The sequence below is a fragment of the Balaenoptera acutorostrata genome, chromosome 14, assembly GCF_949987535.1.
Source record: "Balaenoptera acutorostrata chromosome 14, mBalAcu1.1, whole genome shotgun sequence".
NCBI lineage: Eukaryota > Metazoa > Chordata > Mammalia > Artiodactyla > Balaenopteridae > Balaenoptera > Balaenoptera acutorostrata.
The window spans coordinates 83,128,911-83,145,055 of record NC_080077.1 but is presented as its reverse complement, the minus strand read 5'-3'; the positions used below and the strand labels follow the sequence as shown (position 1 = coordinate 83,145,055).

The following is a 16,145-nucleotide window of genomic DNA, read 5'->3' as shown; positions in this document are numbered from 1 at the left end:
AGTCTATGGTATTTTGTTCTGGCAGTCCAAGCAGACTAAGACACACACCAATTTCTTCTTCCTGTTGTGTAAATTCCTCTGTCAGGAATACTACTTCCTTTTTGCCTTAACTTCTTACTCATTCTTCAGGCTTTAGCTTAAATACCACTTCCTCAGAGAGACCTTCCCTTGTTCCCTGATCTGCATTATATCTCTCTACTATATGCTCTCAACTTTCTCTTCAAAAGGTTGGTTTTTATTTCTTTCATGTCCACCACCCTAGACTAAGAGCTCCACAGGCCACAGTTGTGCTGTTGTGGCTGGTACCTGGTAGGCATTTGATAATTACTTTTTGAAAGAATTAATTATCATCACAATATATTACAATTGTTTATTTTTTATTGTTTCTTTCCTGAACTAGACTAATCTCCTTGTGAGCAGGAGCTGGGTTTTATTTCCTGTAGCACCATGTGGAGGACTGAAGGTATAGCAGGTACTCTATAAACGTCTGTTGTATGCACGAGAGGACTGGACCAGACCAGGGTCTCACGCTCAAAGGTACAAGGGATCTAAAGGATCCCTTAGATCCCTGAGGATCTAAAGATGCAGATTCTAGTTCAGTTAGTCTGGGGAGATGCCTGAGAATCTGCATTTTGCACATGGACCACATGTGCATAGTAAGAGACAAGAATACTCTAAATCCTTCCTAGTTCTAACTTTCTATGATTCTATAAACCACGCACTTATAGTTTATAAAAACAATGTCATTTGTTTAACTTATTTCAAGGGAAATCCTTTCCAGATTCCTTTTCTACTCAGTAGCATAAAGCAACAGGCCTTTAATTACTTCCTATTCCTTGAATCCTTTTCTCTACTTTGTAAATCTCAAGTCCAAGTCTCAAGTCCGAGCAGAGATTTGTTTAGGGCAGTGGGCTCCTCCTAGTCTCACTGAAATGGCATCTTACGCCTTTACTCCTTCCACTACAACGGGCTCTTTATTATTTCAGTTATGTTTGTATCCAATCTTTCAAACTTTCACTATGTTTTTTTTTTTTTTAAAGGGAATGCTATTTATTTATTTATTTATTTAATTATTTATGGCTGTGTTGGGTCTTCGTTTCTGTGCAAGGGCTTTCTCTAGTTGAGGCAAGCGGGGGCCACTCTTCATCGCGGTGCGCAGGCCTCTATCGCGACCTCTCTCGTTGCGGAGCACGGGCTCCAGACGCACAGGCTCAGTAGTTGTGGCTCACGGGCCCAGTTGCTCCGCGGCATGTGGGATCTTCCCAGACCAAGGCTCGAACCCATGTCCCCTGCATTGGCAGGCGGATTCTCAACCACTGCGCCACCAGGGAAGCCCCGAACTTTCACTATGTTTAACAAAGTTTTCTTGAGATTAATTTACTTTCCAAGTAAATTAAATTAATTTACTTTTTATTTTTAAATTAATTATTATTTTTAAATTAATTAATTTACTTTTCAAGTTAATTTACTATTCTTCTTCTCTTTCCTTATGTTAAACTCCTTTAGTTCTTCTTTTTTTTTTTTTTTGGCTGAGCTGCACAGCATATGGGATCTTAGTTCCTTGACCAGGGATTGAACCCATGCCCCCTGCATTGCAAGCGCAGAGTCTTAACCACTGGACCGCCGGGGAAGTCCAAAACTCCTTCAGTTCTTAACTCACCAATATGTATACTTAACAAATATTTTCTAGCTTGTAAAGTTCACAAAATTCTTCCCTTCTTTTTTCTCATAAGAAAGAGCTTTAAAGAAAAGTGTTGACTGACACACAGTAAGGTCAACACACAAATAGTTTTTTAGAAAGAATGTTGACATGGTACTGAATATGAAAGTCTATTTTCATTCTTCCATTCATGTAATTGATTGACTGAGCACTGACCCTGGCCCAGCACAGGGTCAGGTGCTGGTACTGCTGGGGTTAATAAGACAGACTTGGGCCCTGAACTCCCAGAGATGATAGCCCTAGAGCTTTTGCATAGGCTACCTTTTGTTTCAAGTGGTTTCTTGGCCCAATACACAAGAGTTGCTGGTTTTCTTTCTTTGGTTCCCCACTGTCAAGGGTATGTAGCACTGAAGCTCCTATTTGCTTAGTATGATCAGATAAATCAACCACTCAGCAAGGATGGACTGGGGGTGCCTCTCCTTCGGCAGAAGCTGTGATATGGATATATAGGATGCCTCAGTCTGAGGAAGCTTACATGCAAATTGGGGAGGTAAGAAAGAGAAGAGTTACATTTGGAAATAATTACAAATTAAGGTATGGTATCCAGCATAAAATTATAAATTGAGAAAAGGAAGAGAAAAAAGCACAATGGCCTGGAAAGGCTTAATGAAGAACTGGGATGTGAACTGGAAAGGGCTCAGACGGATGGAGAGGAAAAGGCAATGGACCACGGGCTGAGAATGAGCCCCCGTAGGAGGCATTATGCAGCGGCAGATGGGACTCCGCCCAGAGTTCAGCATACGAAGACTCCGATGTTATATGGAGCTTTCCTGGACTTCTTATATAAAACGAGAGACTGGATTAGAATGATTTCAAAGGTGCACTCAAGTTCTGTGAGCGTCAGTTTGTTGGAGCTTATTTAGAAGTATTTATTGAAGGGATGGGAGACAAGGATTAACAGGAATCAGAAGATTCTGTGGTAGTCTAGGTGGGAAGAACTGGGGGTAGGGGAAAGGTGGCAGGAGACCACTGGTCTTTTCTCCAAAAATAAATTCATATTCATTATTTAAAAAAAAAAAATTAAGTGCATCAAATCCCCTGGGTTAAAATATTTACATAGTCTCCTCCTCTACCTCGTCAACTGGCACAGGTCCAAATAATATTTCCAGAGAAATAGCTGCAGAAGAATTCTGGGATTAAAAGTAAGATTTTAGGGGGAAGTTTTGGCTCTATCATTTATGAGCCTTGTGGTGTCATTCCTAGAGCAGTCAAATGCATGGAGACAGAAAGTGGTAGAATGGCCGTTGCCAGGGGCTGGGGCGTGAGGGAGGGGGAATGGGAGTTAGTGTTTATTTATTTATTTATTTTTTTATTTATGACTGTTGGGTCTTCGTTTCTGTGCGAGGGCTTTCTCTAGTTGTGGCAAGCGGGGGCCACTCTTCATCGCGGTGCGCGGGCCTCTCACTATCGCGGCCTCTCTTGCTGCGGAGCACAGGCTCCAGACGCGCAGGCTCAGTAATTGTGGCTCACGGGCCCAGTTGCTCCGCGGCATGTGGGATCTTCCCAGACCAGGGCTCGAACCCGCGTCCCCTGCATTGGCAGGCGGACTCTCAACCACTGCGCCACCAGGGAAGCCCGGGAGTTAGTGTTTAATGGGTCCAGGGTTTCAGCGTGGGAAGATAAAGAAGTTCTGGAATGGATCATGGTGATGGTTGCATAATAGTGTGAATGGATGTACTTAATGCCACAGAACTAGACACTTAAAAATGGTTAAAATGGCAAATTTTATGTTATATATATTTTACCACACTTAAAGAAAATAATTTAAAGTCAGAACGAATCTTTATATCAGTACTCACGAAGGAGCAATGTCCAGATGGTTGATGCTGAATCCAGAAGAGCAGAAGCCCCCCAGTGTTGTTGATATGGTTAGGAACGCAACAGCCAAAGAATAATCGCAACCTATAAATCCGGCGGCTACCAGGAATACTGCAGGTCCAATCATTCCTGGAGTTAAAAAATCATAAAAAGAAAAAAAGGAAGCCCCAGCATTAATATTTGCTTGCCCTTTAATAGAGTATAAATCTGAGATTTGATATTACTGCCATCTACTGTAGAAACAGTGTACTGCCTAGAAGACTCAGTTTAAATTAGTTTCATGAAAAAAAAATTGCTGGAAAACATATAGGATTAATGCAACTATTATAAAATGTAAAAAAAAAAAAAAATCTCACTATGCAATGTTATTAAATCTACGTGTGACCAGGACTCAGTTAAAAGTTCTACAATGCTTAAGGAAAGAACAAGAGAATGACTGAAAAATATGGTTCTAGAGAGAAGCAATCGTTGATACAGAATGTGATTCAAAGTTCACATAACCAAAGAAGATAAACTCAGTAAGAAACTTTGCTGGATAAAGTTAGAAAAACACTCCATCTAGGTTTTGACAACTGAAAACAATACGTGGAGTTTATTACAGGCAGTTAAGCATAAAATACAAGTAATACAGGAAGGGGCCTAACGGGTGGGCTATTGTTTTCTCTCTGTGTCAACAGCAGTGCCATCCAACAACTCTCTGTGATGATGGAAATGTTGTATTTGTATATACTGCAACCGAGGAACTTATTTTTAAATTTCAATTACATTTAAACAGCTACATATGGCTAGTGGCTACTGTACTAGATAGAGCAGGTCCACAGAAAGTCAAAAAAGAAAAAATCGAATTAAATCTAAAGGGATTTATTTCACTTGTAGATGTGGAAAAATTTCTCGAGTCGAGGTCAGTAAGCGGTGGGATTGGACAGCACATTCTAGCTGTAGGTGCTCAGAAGGTGTTTTCAGAATTACATTGAATAGTAATGTATTCAATGTAATTGAATTTACAATGTAATTATTGAAGTACAGTCCCTTTACAATGTAATTATTGAAGTACAGTCATCAGTGACTTTGAGGATCTCTACTTACTCGAATAATTGTCCTACATAGGTTTTTGTTTTTTTTGTTTTTTTTTTTTAAATTTATTTCCTGGCCACGCCACATGGCATTGTGGGATCTTAGTTCCCAGACCAGGGATCAAACCCGTGCCTCCTGCAGTGGAAGCCACTGGACTGCCAGGGAAGTCCCTGTCCTACATAGTTTTAAAATTCACTGTTCTGAAATCAGACTCTGAAACATATGATTATTTAACGTTCCTTTGATTTACAGCTTTGATTTATAGCTCCTCATTTGATATAATGATGTTAGTATACATTTTTGATTGAAATTTAAAATAGAAAAGGGATGGAGACATTTGATATAACGATGTTAGTATAATTTTTTTTTAAAGGAATTCCTTTATTTTTATTTATTTATTTATTTTTGGCTGTGTTGGGTCTTCGTTTCTGTGCAAGGGCTTCCTCTAGTTGCAGCAAGCGGGGGCCACTCTTCATCGCGGTGCGCGGGCCTCTCACTATCGTGGCCTCTCTTGTTGCGGAGCACAGGCTCCAGACGCGCAGGCTCAGTAATTGTGGCTCACGGGCCCAGTTGCTCCGCGGCATGTGGGCTATTCCCAGACCAGGGCTCGAACCGTGTCCCCTGCATTGGCAGGCAGATTCTCAACCACTGCGCCACCAGGGAAGCCCCTGTTAGTATAATTTTTGATTGAAATTTAAAATAGAAAAGGGATGGAGACTTAAAAATCTTATTTTCATTGCAAACTTAGAGTTGAAAACAAAGTGATTTTTAAAATTCTGGGGAAGATGGACTTCCCTGGTGGCGCAGTGATTAAGAATCTGCCTGCCAATGCAGGGGACACGGGTTCGAGCCCTGGTCCAGGAAGATCCCACATGCCACGGAGCAACTAAGCCCGTGCGCCGCCCGTGCGCCACAACTACTGAGCCTGCGCACCTAGAGCCCGTGCTCCGCAAGAAGAGAAGCCACCGCAATGAGAAGCCCGCACACGTCCACAGAGTAGCCCCCGCTTACTGCACCTAGAGAAAGCCCGCACGCAGCAACAAAGACCCAACACAGCCAAAAGTAAATAAATAAAATAAATAAATTAAAAAAAAAATTCTGGGGAAGATATTCAGCAAAGCATGCCATTTTTTATAGTTACAAGAGTATGGTAGAGATAATAGGATATTATAAATCTTAATCCTCAAACTGCATCATTCAAAAAGAACCATCTTGTATAGACATGCACTACATGCATTAAAATATATTGTTTTAATATGTGAACAAATGACTACTATTATCATTTTTATTTTGCCTTGCCTTGTAAACACAGTAAATAATTGTAAACCAAAACAAAACCTGATTCATTTTTACCTACCTATAAGGCTAAAAACTCTTCGAACACATAGAGTTGAAAAATTCCATTTTGCCCTTAAATTGTCAGCGGCCTGACCAGACAGGATCATACATAACCAACAGCCTAAATAAGGAACTGCAGATAAAAACCCATTCTGGAAGGAATAAGAAGATCCGGAATTAATTATGGAGGGAGGAAGAACCAAAACAACATATACACACACACATCCACTACCATATGAAAGCAAAGGAGATACATAGCAATCTTCTGTTAATTTTTATATAATATAGTAAATAAGTTTGATTTTTATAAGGATTGTGGGATTCAGTTCAATGCAGTCCCAGAGAGCCTGTCTCAGAGGGAACCAGAGTTTCCCATAGTCTAGTATGCTCAGGGTAATCCTGAATGTTATTTTGGGACTTGGGCTGTAGCTTCAAGTGAGAGAAGACGTCTTCCTGTTAGCCTATGGATTTTCCCCACGGGACAGTTTTCATTTATTTATTTACTTTAAAAATATTTTTTATTATAAAATAAAATTCAGATAGAGAAAAGCACGTAAGTCAAATGTATAGCTTAATGAATTATTCTAAAGTGAGCACCGTCTAGGTGCTGTTCGAAACTGTACTGCTCTCTTCCGGCTTCTCGCTTGAGGACCCCAGACCCGCTCCAACCGCCTCTACTGCGTGATCGAGCTGGGCATGGGCGCTGATGAGGATGAAGTGACAGCACAGGAGCCCAGGGCTGCTGTTCCTGATGAGATCCCCCACCTCGAGGGGGATGAGGTTGCCTTTCGCATGGACAAGTAGATGAGGAGTTTCTACCTGCAGACTTTGTTCCCTCCGTAGTGTCCCCATGGCTCCCCCAGTGGCCCTGGCCCACCTGGTCCCTCTGCTGCCGTCTAGTGGTTTTATTTTTGTCCTTCTGTCTAAGGCAGGATACAAGGGCCTCAAGTCCTATCCCTTTCCACATTTGACATGGGGTTTGAATGTTGTGTATTGTGTTTTTTTCTGTTTATTTTGTTCTGAAATTTAAGTATGCAAAATCAAGATGCAGTTAAAAAAAAAAAAGTGCCTGGGGCACTCGCACATGCTTTGAGCAGAGCAAAAGGTGAGGTGATAGAGAGAGCTCTATTTTTTTCCTCTCTTCTTTCACTTTACATCACCACCTAAACAAAATGAAAACACCACGAGATGTGAAGCAGAATTTATCATGGAAATGTGTTATTTGCTTTGTAGGAAATGACTCGACAGTCAGCTTTTTAGGAAATCACAAATTCTGTAAAATGAAGAAAATATACTCAAAAAAAAATTTCTTTCTTCTATTCATTTTTCCTTAAGCACAGACGTGAGGTGCTAAGCCTAAATGGCCCAATTCTGATAAAAACAAAAGTATTTTATAGCCTGAGAGAGATGGGTACACCTGTTAGAGATTTACAAACACAAAAAAGGTAGAAAGATATTTTATCGTTGATATTTAAATCTGGTAATAATTCTATCTAAGCATCATTAATGGTACAGACCAGCAAAATTTGTTAATATTTTGAATTTAAGTGTGCTTAAGAAAAGATTTAATTTTTTTCATCATAGTCTGTGGTCTATTTTCAGATGTTGCATGCTTCCAGTTCTACTTCTGTGGCTGAAGATTTTTGTTTCTTTCCGGTATTAAGCTGAGTAATTTCCTCTCTAAATTTTATTCCATTTAGAATTCTGCACAGTGGGATCAGATCTATCATTATCTGTGGCAGAACCCTACACATGAACTGCAGCAAACAGAGAAGAGAATTTTCTGATCTTGGCTTTGTCCTCTGGTGGGATAAGACCGATACTTCATCAGAGTTACTGAATTTTCCCACTTAAAATTCCAATGGTAAAAACTCCCCTGACAAAATCTTCAACATTTATACATCCATGGGTATCTTCCACAGTTGTTAAGCATTCTGTTCAAGGATATGGTTCCTTGTATTCATTTATTTAAAAAAAAACGGATTCCAAAATGTTAATATCCAAAATAGGGTAACATATTGCCCCAACTCTCACTGAGCTGTAAGAAATAGGGACACTAGGAAAAAGCTAGGAAAAAAGAAAAGTGGTGATAACTAATGAAAATAAACTTATGTAACAAAGCAAGCTTAAAACAAAGGATAAAGAGCTTAAAAAATTTTAATTAACGAGATTATAATTTTAAATACACTGCTTCTCAAAGCAAGCTTTCTTTTGAACAAAGGCCATTTCATGAATGTAATATGCTGATTTTTCAAGAAAAAAAATCCATTAAAAAAGAGGCTTCTATACAACAAGAGAATTATTTTCAAACTCTGTTCACATTTCTTTTAATTTTGATTCAGAAAGAAAATGCCTTTTTTGGTATGAAAAGGCAAGAAAAAAATATTCTAGTTTTAAAGTTTCTCATTATAGAATTAAAAAAAAATTAATAAAAAATAAATGACGGCAATTAAGTACATATACTAATTACCAGTCAGCTATTGATATTTCATTCTTTCTATAGTTCTCCTGGGAAAATTTCAAATAGAAGCATCAGTGGAATGATCTTTAAATTTGCATGCAATTTGTCACTACAGTAGGAGACTACAGTCAGGCTCTGCTAACAGAGACCTTAGGGAAAGCAAGGTTGCTTGGAACAAATCCATCCCATGCTATTGGTGAAGCCTCATTTCTGTTTAACTTCTGTCAGTACAATTGGTGGATATATTTCAGTATAATGGATCTCTTTTTTCAAAAGTAACCAGAGGAGTTCTTCACAGCTTAGCTGTTTGGGTGAAGTTTAAGGTTCGGTCCCTGTGGCCAGTGTTTTCGGTATGCCTTGGAAATGAGGTGACGGACCGGTTCACTTCAACGCTGTTGACAGCTCTCAGTCCTTGTAACCAATGCAGTTGTGCAGTCAGCCTTGCTACCGTCACATTCACCACCCAGGCTGCTGCTTTACTTCCAGGGCTTCCGCTCTGTGGCTGAGTAACAACCCACTGTGGAATACACCATACTTTGTTTATCTATTCACCAGCTGATACATATTTGGGTTGTTTCCTCTTTTTCATGATTATGAATAATGTTATGAACTTCTGTGTACATGTACATGTTTTTGTGTGCACGTATGTTTTCAGTTCTCTTGGGTATAGACCCAGGAATGGAATTTCTGGGTCATAATAATGACTTTATGTTTAACTCTTTGAGGAATTGCCAAACTGTGTTCCATAACGGCTACACCACTTCACATCCCCACCAGCAAGGTATGAGGGTTCTGTTTCCTCTACATCCTCACCAACACTTGTTATTTTTTGGTTTTCTGATTCTAATAGGTGTGAAGTGGTATCTCATTATGGTTTTGTGTTCCATTTCTGTATTTTTTTTGGCAAATCAATTTTATTTTATTTTATTTATTTATTTTTTAACATCTTTATTGGAGTATAATCACTTTACAATGTTGTGTTAGTTTCTGCTGTATAACAAAGTGAATCAGCTCTATGTATACATATATCCCCATATCCCCTCCCTCTTGCGTCTCCCTCCCACCCTCCCTATCCCACCCCTCTAGGTGGTCACAAAGCACCGAGCTGATCTCCTCATGCAATGCAGCTGCTTCCCACTAGCTATCTATTTTACATTTGGTAGTGTATATATGTCAATGTTACTCTCTCACTTCGTCGTCCCAGCTTTCCCCCTCCCCGTGTCCTCAAGTCCATTCTCTACATCTGCGTCTTTATTCCTGTCCTTCCCCTAGGTTCATCAGAACTTTTTTTTTTTAGATTCCGTATATATGTGTTAGCACATGGTATTTGTTTCTCTCTTTCTGACTTATTTCACTCTGAATGACAGACACAGGTCCATCCACCTCACTACAAATAACTCAGTTTTGTTTCTTTTTATGGCTGAGTATTATTCCATTGTATACATGTGCCACATCTTTATCATTCATCTGTCGATGGACACTTAGGTTGCTTCCATGTCCTGGCTATTGTAAATAGTGCTGCAATGAACACTGTGGTACATGACTCTTTTTGAATTATGGTTTTCTCAGGGTATATGCCCAGTAGTGAGATTGCTGGGTCATATGGTAGTTCCATTTTTAGTTTTGTAAGGAACCTCCATATTGTTCTCCATAGTGGCTGTATCAATGTACATTCCCACCAACAGTGCAAGAGGGTTCCCTTTTCTCCACACCCTCTCCAGCATTTATTGTTTGTATATTTTTTGATGATGGCCATTCTGACCGGTGTGAGGTGATACCTCATTGTAGTTTTGATTTTCATTTCTCTAATGATTAGTGATGTTGAGCATCCTTTCATGTGTTTGTTGGCGATCTGTATATTTTCTTTGGAGAAATGTCTATTTAGGTCTTCTGCCCATTTTTGGATTGGGTTGCTTTTTTTAAAAAAATTAATTAATTAATTTATTATTTTTGGCTGTGTTGGGTCTTCGTTGCTGTGCGCAGGCTTTCTCTAGTTGTGGCAAGCGGGGGCTACTCTTTGCTGCAGTGCGTGGGCTTCTCATTGAGGTGGCTTCTCTTGTTGCGGAGCACAGGCTCTAGGCGCGTGGGCTTCAGTAGTTGTGGCACGCGGTCTCAGTAGTTTTGGCTCGCGGGCTCTAGAGCGCAGGCTCAGTCGTTGTGGCGCATGGCCTTAGTTGCTCCGCGGCATGTGGGATCTTCCCGGACCAGGGCTCAAACTCGTGTCCCCTGCATTAGCAGGCAGATTCTTAACCACTATGCCACCAGGGAAGACCCTTGCTTGTTTTTTTGATATTGAGCTGCATGAACTGCTTGTATATTTTGGAGATTAATCCTTTGTCAGTTGCTTCGTTCGCAAATATTTTCTCCCATTCTGAGGGTTGTCTTTTCATCTTGTTTATGGTTTCCTTTGTTGTGCAAACCACTGAGTAATGATGTTGAGCATCATTACATGGGCTTATTGGTCATTTGCATATCTTTGGAGAAATGTCTATTCAAATCCTTTGCCTATTTAAAAACTTGGGTTATTTATCTTCCTATTATTGAGTTGTATAAATCTTTATATATTTATCAAACATATGATTTGTGAATATTTTCTCCCATTCAGTGGGTTTTTATTCTTGATAGTGTCCTTTGAGGCACAAAAGTTTTCAATTTTGATGAAGCCCAATTTATCTATATTTTCCTTTGGTCATGTGTGCTTTTGGTATCATATGTAAGAAACTGTTGCCCAGCCCGAAGTCACAAAGATGTACACTTCTAAGAGTTTTATCATTTTAGCTCCTAACATTTACATCTTTGATTTATCCTTCATTATGAAGGCAAAAACACTACCAAATTTCCTTACAAACTGTGCCTCTTTCTCTTTAGGTTTTTCTTCCATCTCTTTAAAGACAAAATCCGTCAACATAGAGATAATAGGAATTGCCTCAGTTTGATGAGTTCAGAAGGAACTGGCAGTTTTAGTAGGGGGTCTGTCTTACACAGCTTTGCAACTATAGCTCTGCCAACACCTGGATAACACTGCAGAGTGATTTCTGTACAAGAACCTTGTGTCTCCCAATGCCCCTCTCGGCTCCCAGCAGAGTCGGGCTACCATACCAAGGGAATATGGTACCACCTGCACTTATCATCTGAGATCCTGGCATGTTACTGGGGACTAGTAAGACCTTCACAGTTAAAGGGGATAACAGCCAAGATACTCTGAATCAAGAGTTAACACACACAGAGGAAAGGAACAAGCAAGGCTAAGAAGAGCAATCTCTAGAATTTAGTATATCAGAGTAAAATGGAAGATGCAAAATAACCGAGTCTCACATAGATAAAAACAAATTCTGTATACTCTCTATAAGAAGTGGATACTTATTTTTTCTTACCTCTTGAATATTGAACCTTAGGACCTCCTTCATGTAAGTAGGCAATAAGGTCAATAAAGTATAAAAAGTCCAGTTGTAAGAAAAATGTGCAACTACAATAGCCCAAAGTGCTAGTGATTTCAGCATAGGTGTCCATGGCACTGACTTCTGTGAAGAGAGCTGAAAAAGAAAAAAAAAAACAAAAAAAAACAGGCATAATTAGGATAAGCTACAGCTATGTTCATGCCATGTTTAGATCTGTATCTGATCAACTAAAATTCCATCTAGAATACGTTATCAACCTTGATTACTAAATCCCAGATTTTTAAACAATTCTTTTAAAATATTAAACAGCAATAGAAACTCCATGATTCAGATTTGAAGAAAAAACAGAAATGTAATCTTAGAGCTAAAATGTCAAACTAAATGCTCCTTATGAATGTCAGAAGTCACCTGCAATATTAATTTCTCCACCTAAAAAACAGAGAACAGTTCAATAATCAAATTCAGAGGCTGACATAAGGGCAAGGTAAAGAGATTGGAAGTCCTATTAGAATTCATATTTCATTCTCCAATCTTTATTCAATTACAATGATCTATAAGAACTGTGCAATAGAAGGTTTTTTAGGTAGCCATCTGGAGTAACGGTCTTCAAAGCAGGATGTAAGCATCCCAGCAGTAGCAAGATAATCCACCATGGTGTGGTAAGACATAACAGATCTTCTATCTATACTCACTTTTATTGTAAAAAGAGAAATTAAGCTCTATTAATATTTAACAAATAGGTTGGCCCTGGAATATGTCAGACCATCACATGTTGTATGATCTCTCCAATTAAAAGGGGTTGGGCTTCCCTGGTGGCGCAGTGGTTGAGAATCTGCCTGCTAATGCGGGGGACACGGGTTCGAGCCCCGGTCTGGGAAGATCCCACGTGCCGCGGAGCAGCTGGGCCCGTGAGCCACAACTACTGAGCCTGCGCGTCTGGAGCCTGTGCCCCGCAACGGGAGGGGCCGCGATAGTGAAAGGCCCGCGCACCGCGATGAAGAGCGGTCCCCGCACCGCGATGAAGAGTGGCCCCCACTTGCCGTAACCAGAGAAAGCCCTCGCACGAACCGAAGACCCAACACAGCCAAAAATAAATAAATAAATAAATAAAGTAGCTATAAAAAAATTAAAAAAAAAAAAAAAAAAAAGGGGTTAATGGCATCCTTACTTGTTGGTCTGCCCTCGGTGTAATATTAAAGCATATTACAGTTTACACCTGCCTTTTAAAATGGATTTATGGATTTTATTAGCCAGTTTTAATTAAAACAAATCTACAAGATCAACAATGTCTTCAAAAGATTCTTAAAAAGAAAGTAAGTAGAAGGTTTAAAATGACTTAGAAAAGTAATTTTTCATAGATTTAAACTAGATTTAAATAAATTTCTAGATTCTAAATTTCATAGATTTAAACTAGAAAGAATTGACATTTCTTGAACAAAACAGTATTTGTACATTTATTTAATTTGCCTGCTCTACTTTGCCTAGAGTGTGCACAACAGAAATATCTATTAAAAAAAACTGGTATCTTAATTCTGAAGAAAAAAAAGGTTCTGAAATTATTTCTAAAATGTGCCAAAGTCCTTACCTGATTTCTTAATGATGAAAGAATGTATTCCTTTTCATAGGGGGAGATTGTCTTGTGAGTTTCTGGTGTATCACTAACTAACCAGATCCATAAAATAAACCAAATGATTCCAACTATACCTTAAAATAGAAAAATAATAGGTAAATGAAATTAGAATGCACCAACAGCAATTTTTCTGTCTTGAAAAAATTATGTAATTATAAACTTAATGAAAAATTGGTTTCAGCTTTGTTTTCAAGTTCTTCTCATAATTCTTTAATGGGATAACTGCAATTTGTATCATTTCCTATAAATTTTTAAGAGGAAAAACTTTTTAAAAAAATTGCAGTATAATTGACATATAACATTACATTAGTTTCAAGTGTACAACATAATGATTTGATATTTATATACACTGTGAAATAATCACCACAATATGTCTGGCTACCATCTATCACCATACAAAATTACAAACATTATTTTTTCTTGTGATGAGAACTTTTAGGATTTATTCTCTTGGCAACTTTCAAGTATGTACCACAGGGACTTCCCTGGTGGCGCAGTGGTTAAGAATCCACCTGCCAATACAGGGGACATGGGTTTGATCCCTGGTCCAGGAAGATCCCACATGCTGTGGAGCAACGAAGCCCGTGTGCCACAACTACTGAGCCTGTGCTCTAGAGCCCACGAGCCACAACTACTGAGCCCGCATGCCACAACTACTGAAACCTGCGTGCCTAGAGCCCATGCTCCGCAACAAGAGAAGCCACCGCAAGGAGAAGACCGTGCACTGCAATGAAGAGCAGCCCTCATTCGCCGCAACTAGAGAAAGCCCACGCACAGCAACGAAGACCCAACGCAGCCAAAAAAAAAAAAAAAAAAGTATGTACCACAATATCACTGTGCTGTACATTACATCCCCATGACTTACTTATTTTATAATGGGAAGTTTGCACCTGAAGAGAACAACTTTTAACCACATGACTCTGCCTATCAGGGTCTACCAGACAAACCTTTTAAAAAATAAAAGTCTACAATCTATTATTTCCACAGGTATCTGCTTTTGTTTATTGATTTGTTTTTAAAAATTTTTTTTTATTTTTAGAAATTTCATGTAATGTCTGAAACATTTATATTAACATATTTCCATACAAATAACCCAATGAAAGTTTAGTATTAGTTGTTTTGTTTGTTTGTTTGTTTATACTGCAGGTTCTTATTATTTGATTGCAGATATATTTCCTGCATAAATGTTTACATGGCAATCTAATTTATTAAATATGTGTATCATCCTGCTATTGAGATTGAGAAATGAAAGGCCCTGGGACTAAACAAAGAAACAAAAAAGATTAAAACTACCAAGTGAGAGCATCCTACTTTGTTTGAGAAGAAATATTTTCAAAATATACATTTTTTATAATAAACAACACAGCAATTTTTATAGTAAGTATAGCATTTAAGTCCTGGATTCAACAGCAGTTTCTATTGAACAAATATTCCAAAATTAACATCAGATCACAACTCAGCTAGATCATTTTAACCACATAAACTTGAAAAACAGGTTATCAGTAAGTGTTTCAGAGCTTTGTGGTTTAGGAGATAGTTACTTCAGTGAATTGGAATATACATATTTTAACCAATTATTAGACCACTATTACATTTTGGATCTGTCACGTTATAATTTAGGTTACATTTTTGAATAAACTTACCAAAGAGGTAGAAGACGTAAGTCCAATTCATATAGAAGCAAATTATTCCAGAAAGAGGAAGCGAAACTACTGTCCCAAGCTGTGCTCCTAGAATAACAACAAAGACTTTGTAAACTTTGGAGAAAAATGAACAAAGAGGGGACACAGGTCTACAGCCTAAAGAAGATGGGTAACAGACAATAGGGAAAAGAAAGAGTGATTCAAATCCTATAGGAGTTGTTAGTCACATGTAAATATAAACAACCCATTCTCTTAAGGGATCACTTACTAGAAAACCCACAATATGTAAAATGTATACATTAATATGTAGTTATATTAGTTACAATTATGTACTGATGAATTAGATGAATTCATCTACTGATGAATTAGAAGGCATCAATCGACAGAAGACCTATTATAATATGAGCTAGTGAATGCCACATTACTAGTAAATGTGTTAGAAAGCCAAGTGTTTGGGGAAAGGCTCAAAGATGGTATCTAAACATAACCTACTGCAGCACACCTGGTGAAAAAAGAACGAAGCTTTTGGTAATCTAATTTGCCCCAAATATATTACACACAATTGTTTCGGATAAATGTGATAAAATTCATTTTAACCACCTAACAGAAGACATCTTAGTAGGTACAGTGGGAGCTAAAATAATCAGACATTGTTTCTGGTCTCAAATTTTAGTCTTATATAGGAAGTAAATATAAACAAATAATTATTACATGTTAGAAAGTGTTGAGTGTCACAGAGCAATATGGAAGTTCAAATGTAGGACAGATTACCTCTGACCTCTAGAGATCAGGAAAAGATGTAAAAAGCAGCAGTGGGACTTTGAAAAGATGGGCAAGATCTGGTCCCATAAGAAAGAAGATATAGAGGCAGGTGTAACAGGGTGAGCAAATGAATGAAAGTAGGAAAGCAGAAAGTGGATTTGGGAACCTCAGCTGGGTGAAGGAAAGGAACAGGAAGGCTAGAAAACCGGGTTGAATAGTTGCTGAATATCTGTTCCATGCCAGGCACTATGTGTCAAGGGCTAGGCTGGCTAAAATGAAGTGGTGAAGACCATAAAGAATC

At 38.6% G+C, this 16,145-nt stretch overlaps 1 protein-coding gene across 2 annotated transcripts in view; it reads right to left on the bottom strand.

Moving 5' to 3' along the window:
* SLC17A5 (solute carrier family 17 member 5) overlaps nt 1-16,145 on the bottom strand; it is a 50,333-nt gene that overhangs the window by 15,570 nt on the left and 18,618 nt on the right. For both annotated transcript variants that reach the window (XM_057528223.1, XM_057528222.1), the window contains exons 5-9: nt 15,083-15,169; nt 13,395-13,513; nt 11,786-11,944; nt 5,970-6,102; nt 3,520-3,667 (exon numbers count right to left, since the gene is read on the bottom strand). In XM_057528223.1, the coding sequence (XP_057384206.1) occupies nt 3,520-3,667; nt 5,970-6,102; nt 11,786-11,944; nt 13,395-13,513; nt 15,083-15,169 (646 nt within the window). The remainder of the gene's footprint in view (nt 1-3,519; nt 3,668-5,969; nt 6,103-11,785; nt 11,945-13,394; nt 13,514-15,082; nt 15,170-16,145) is intronic.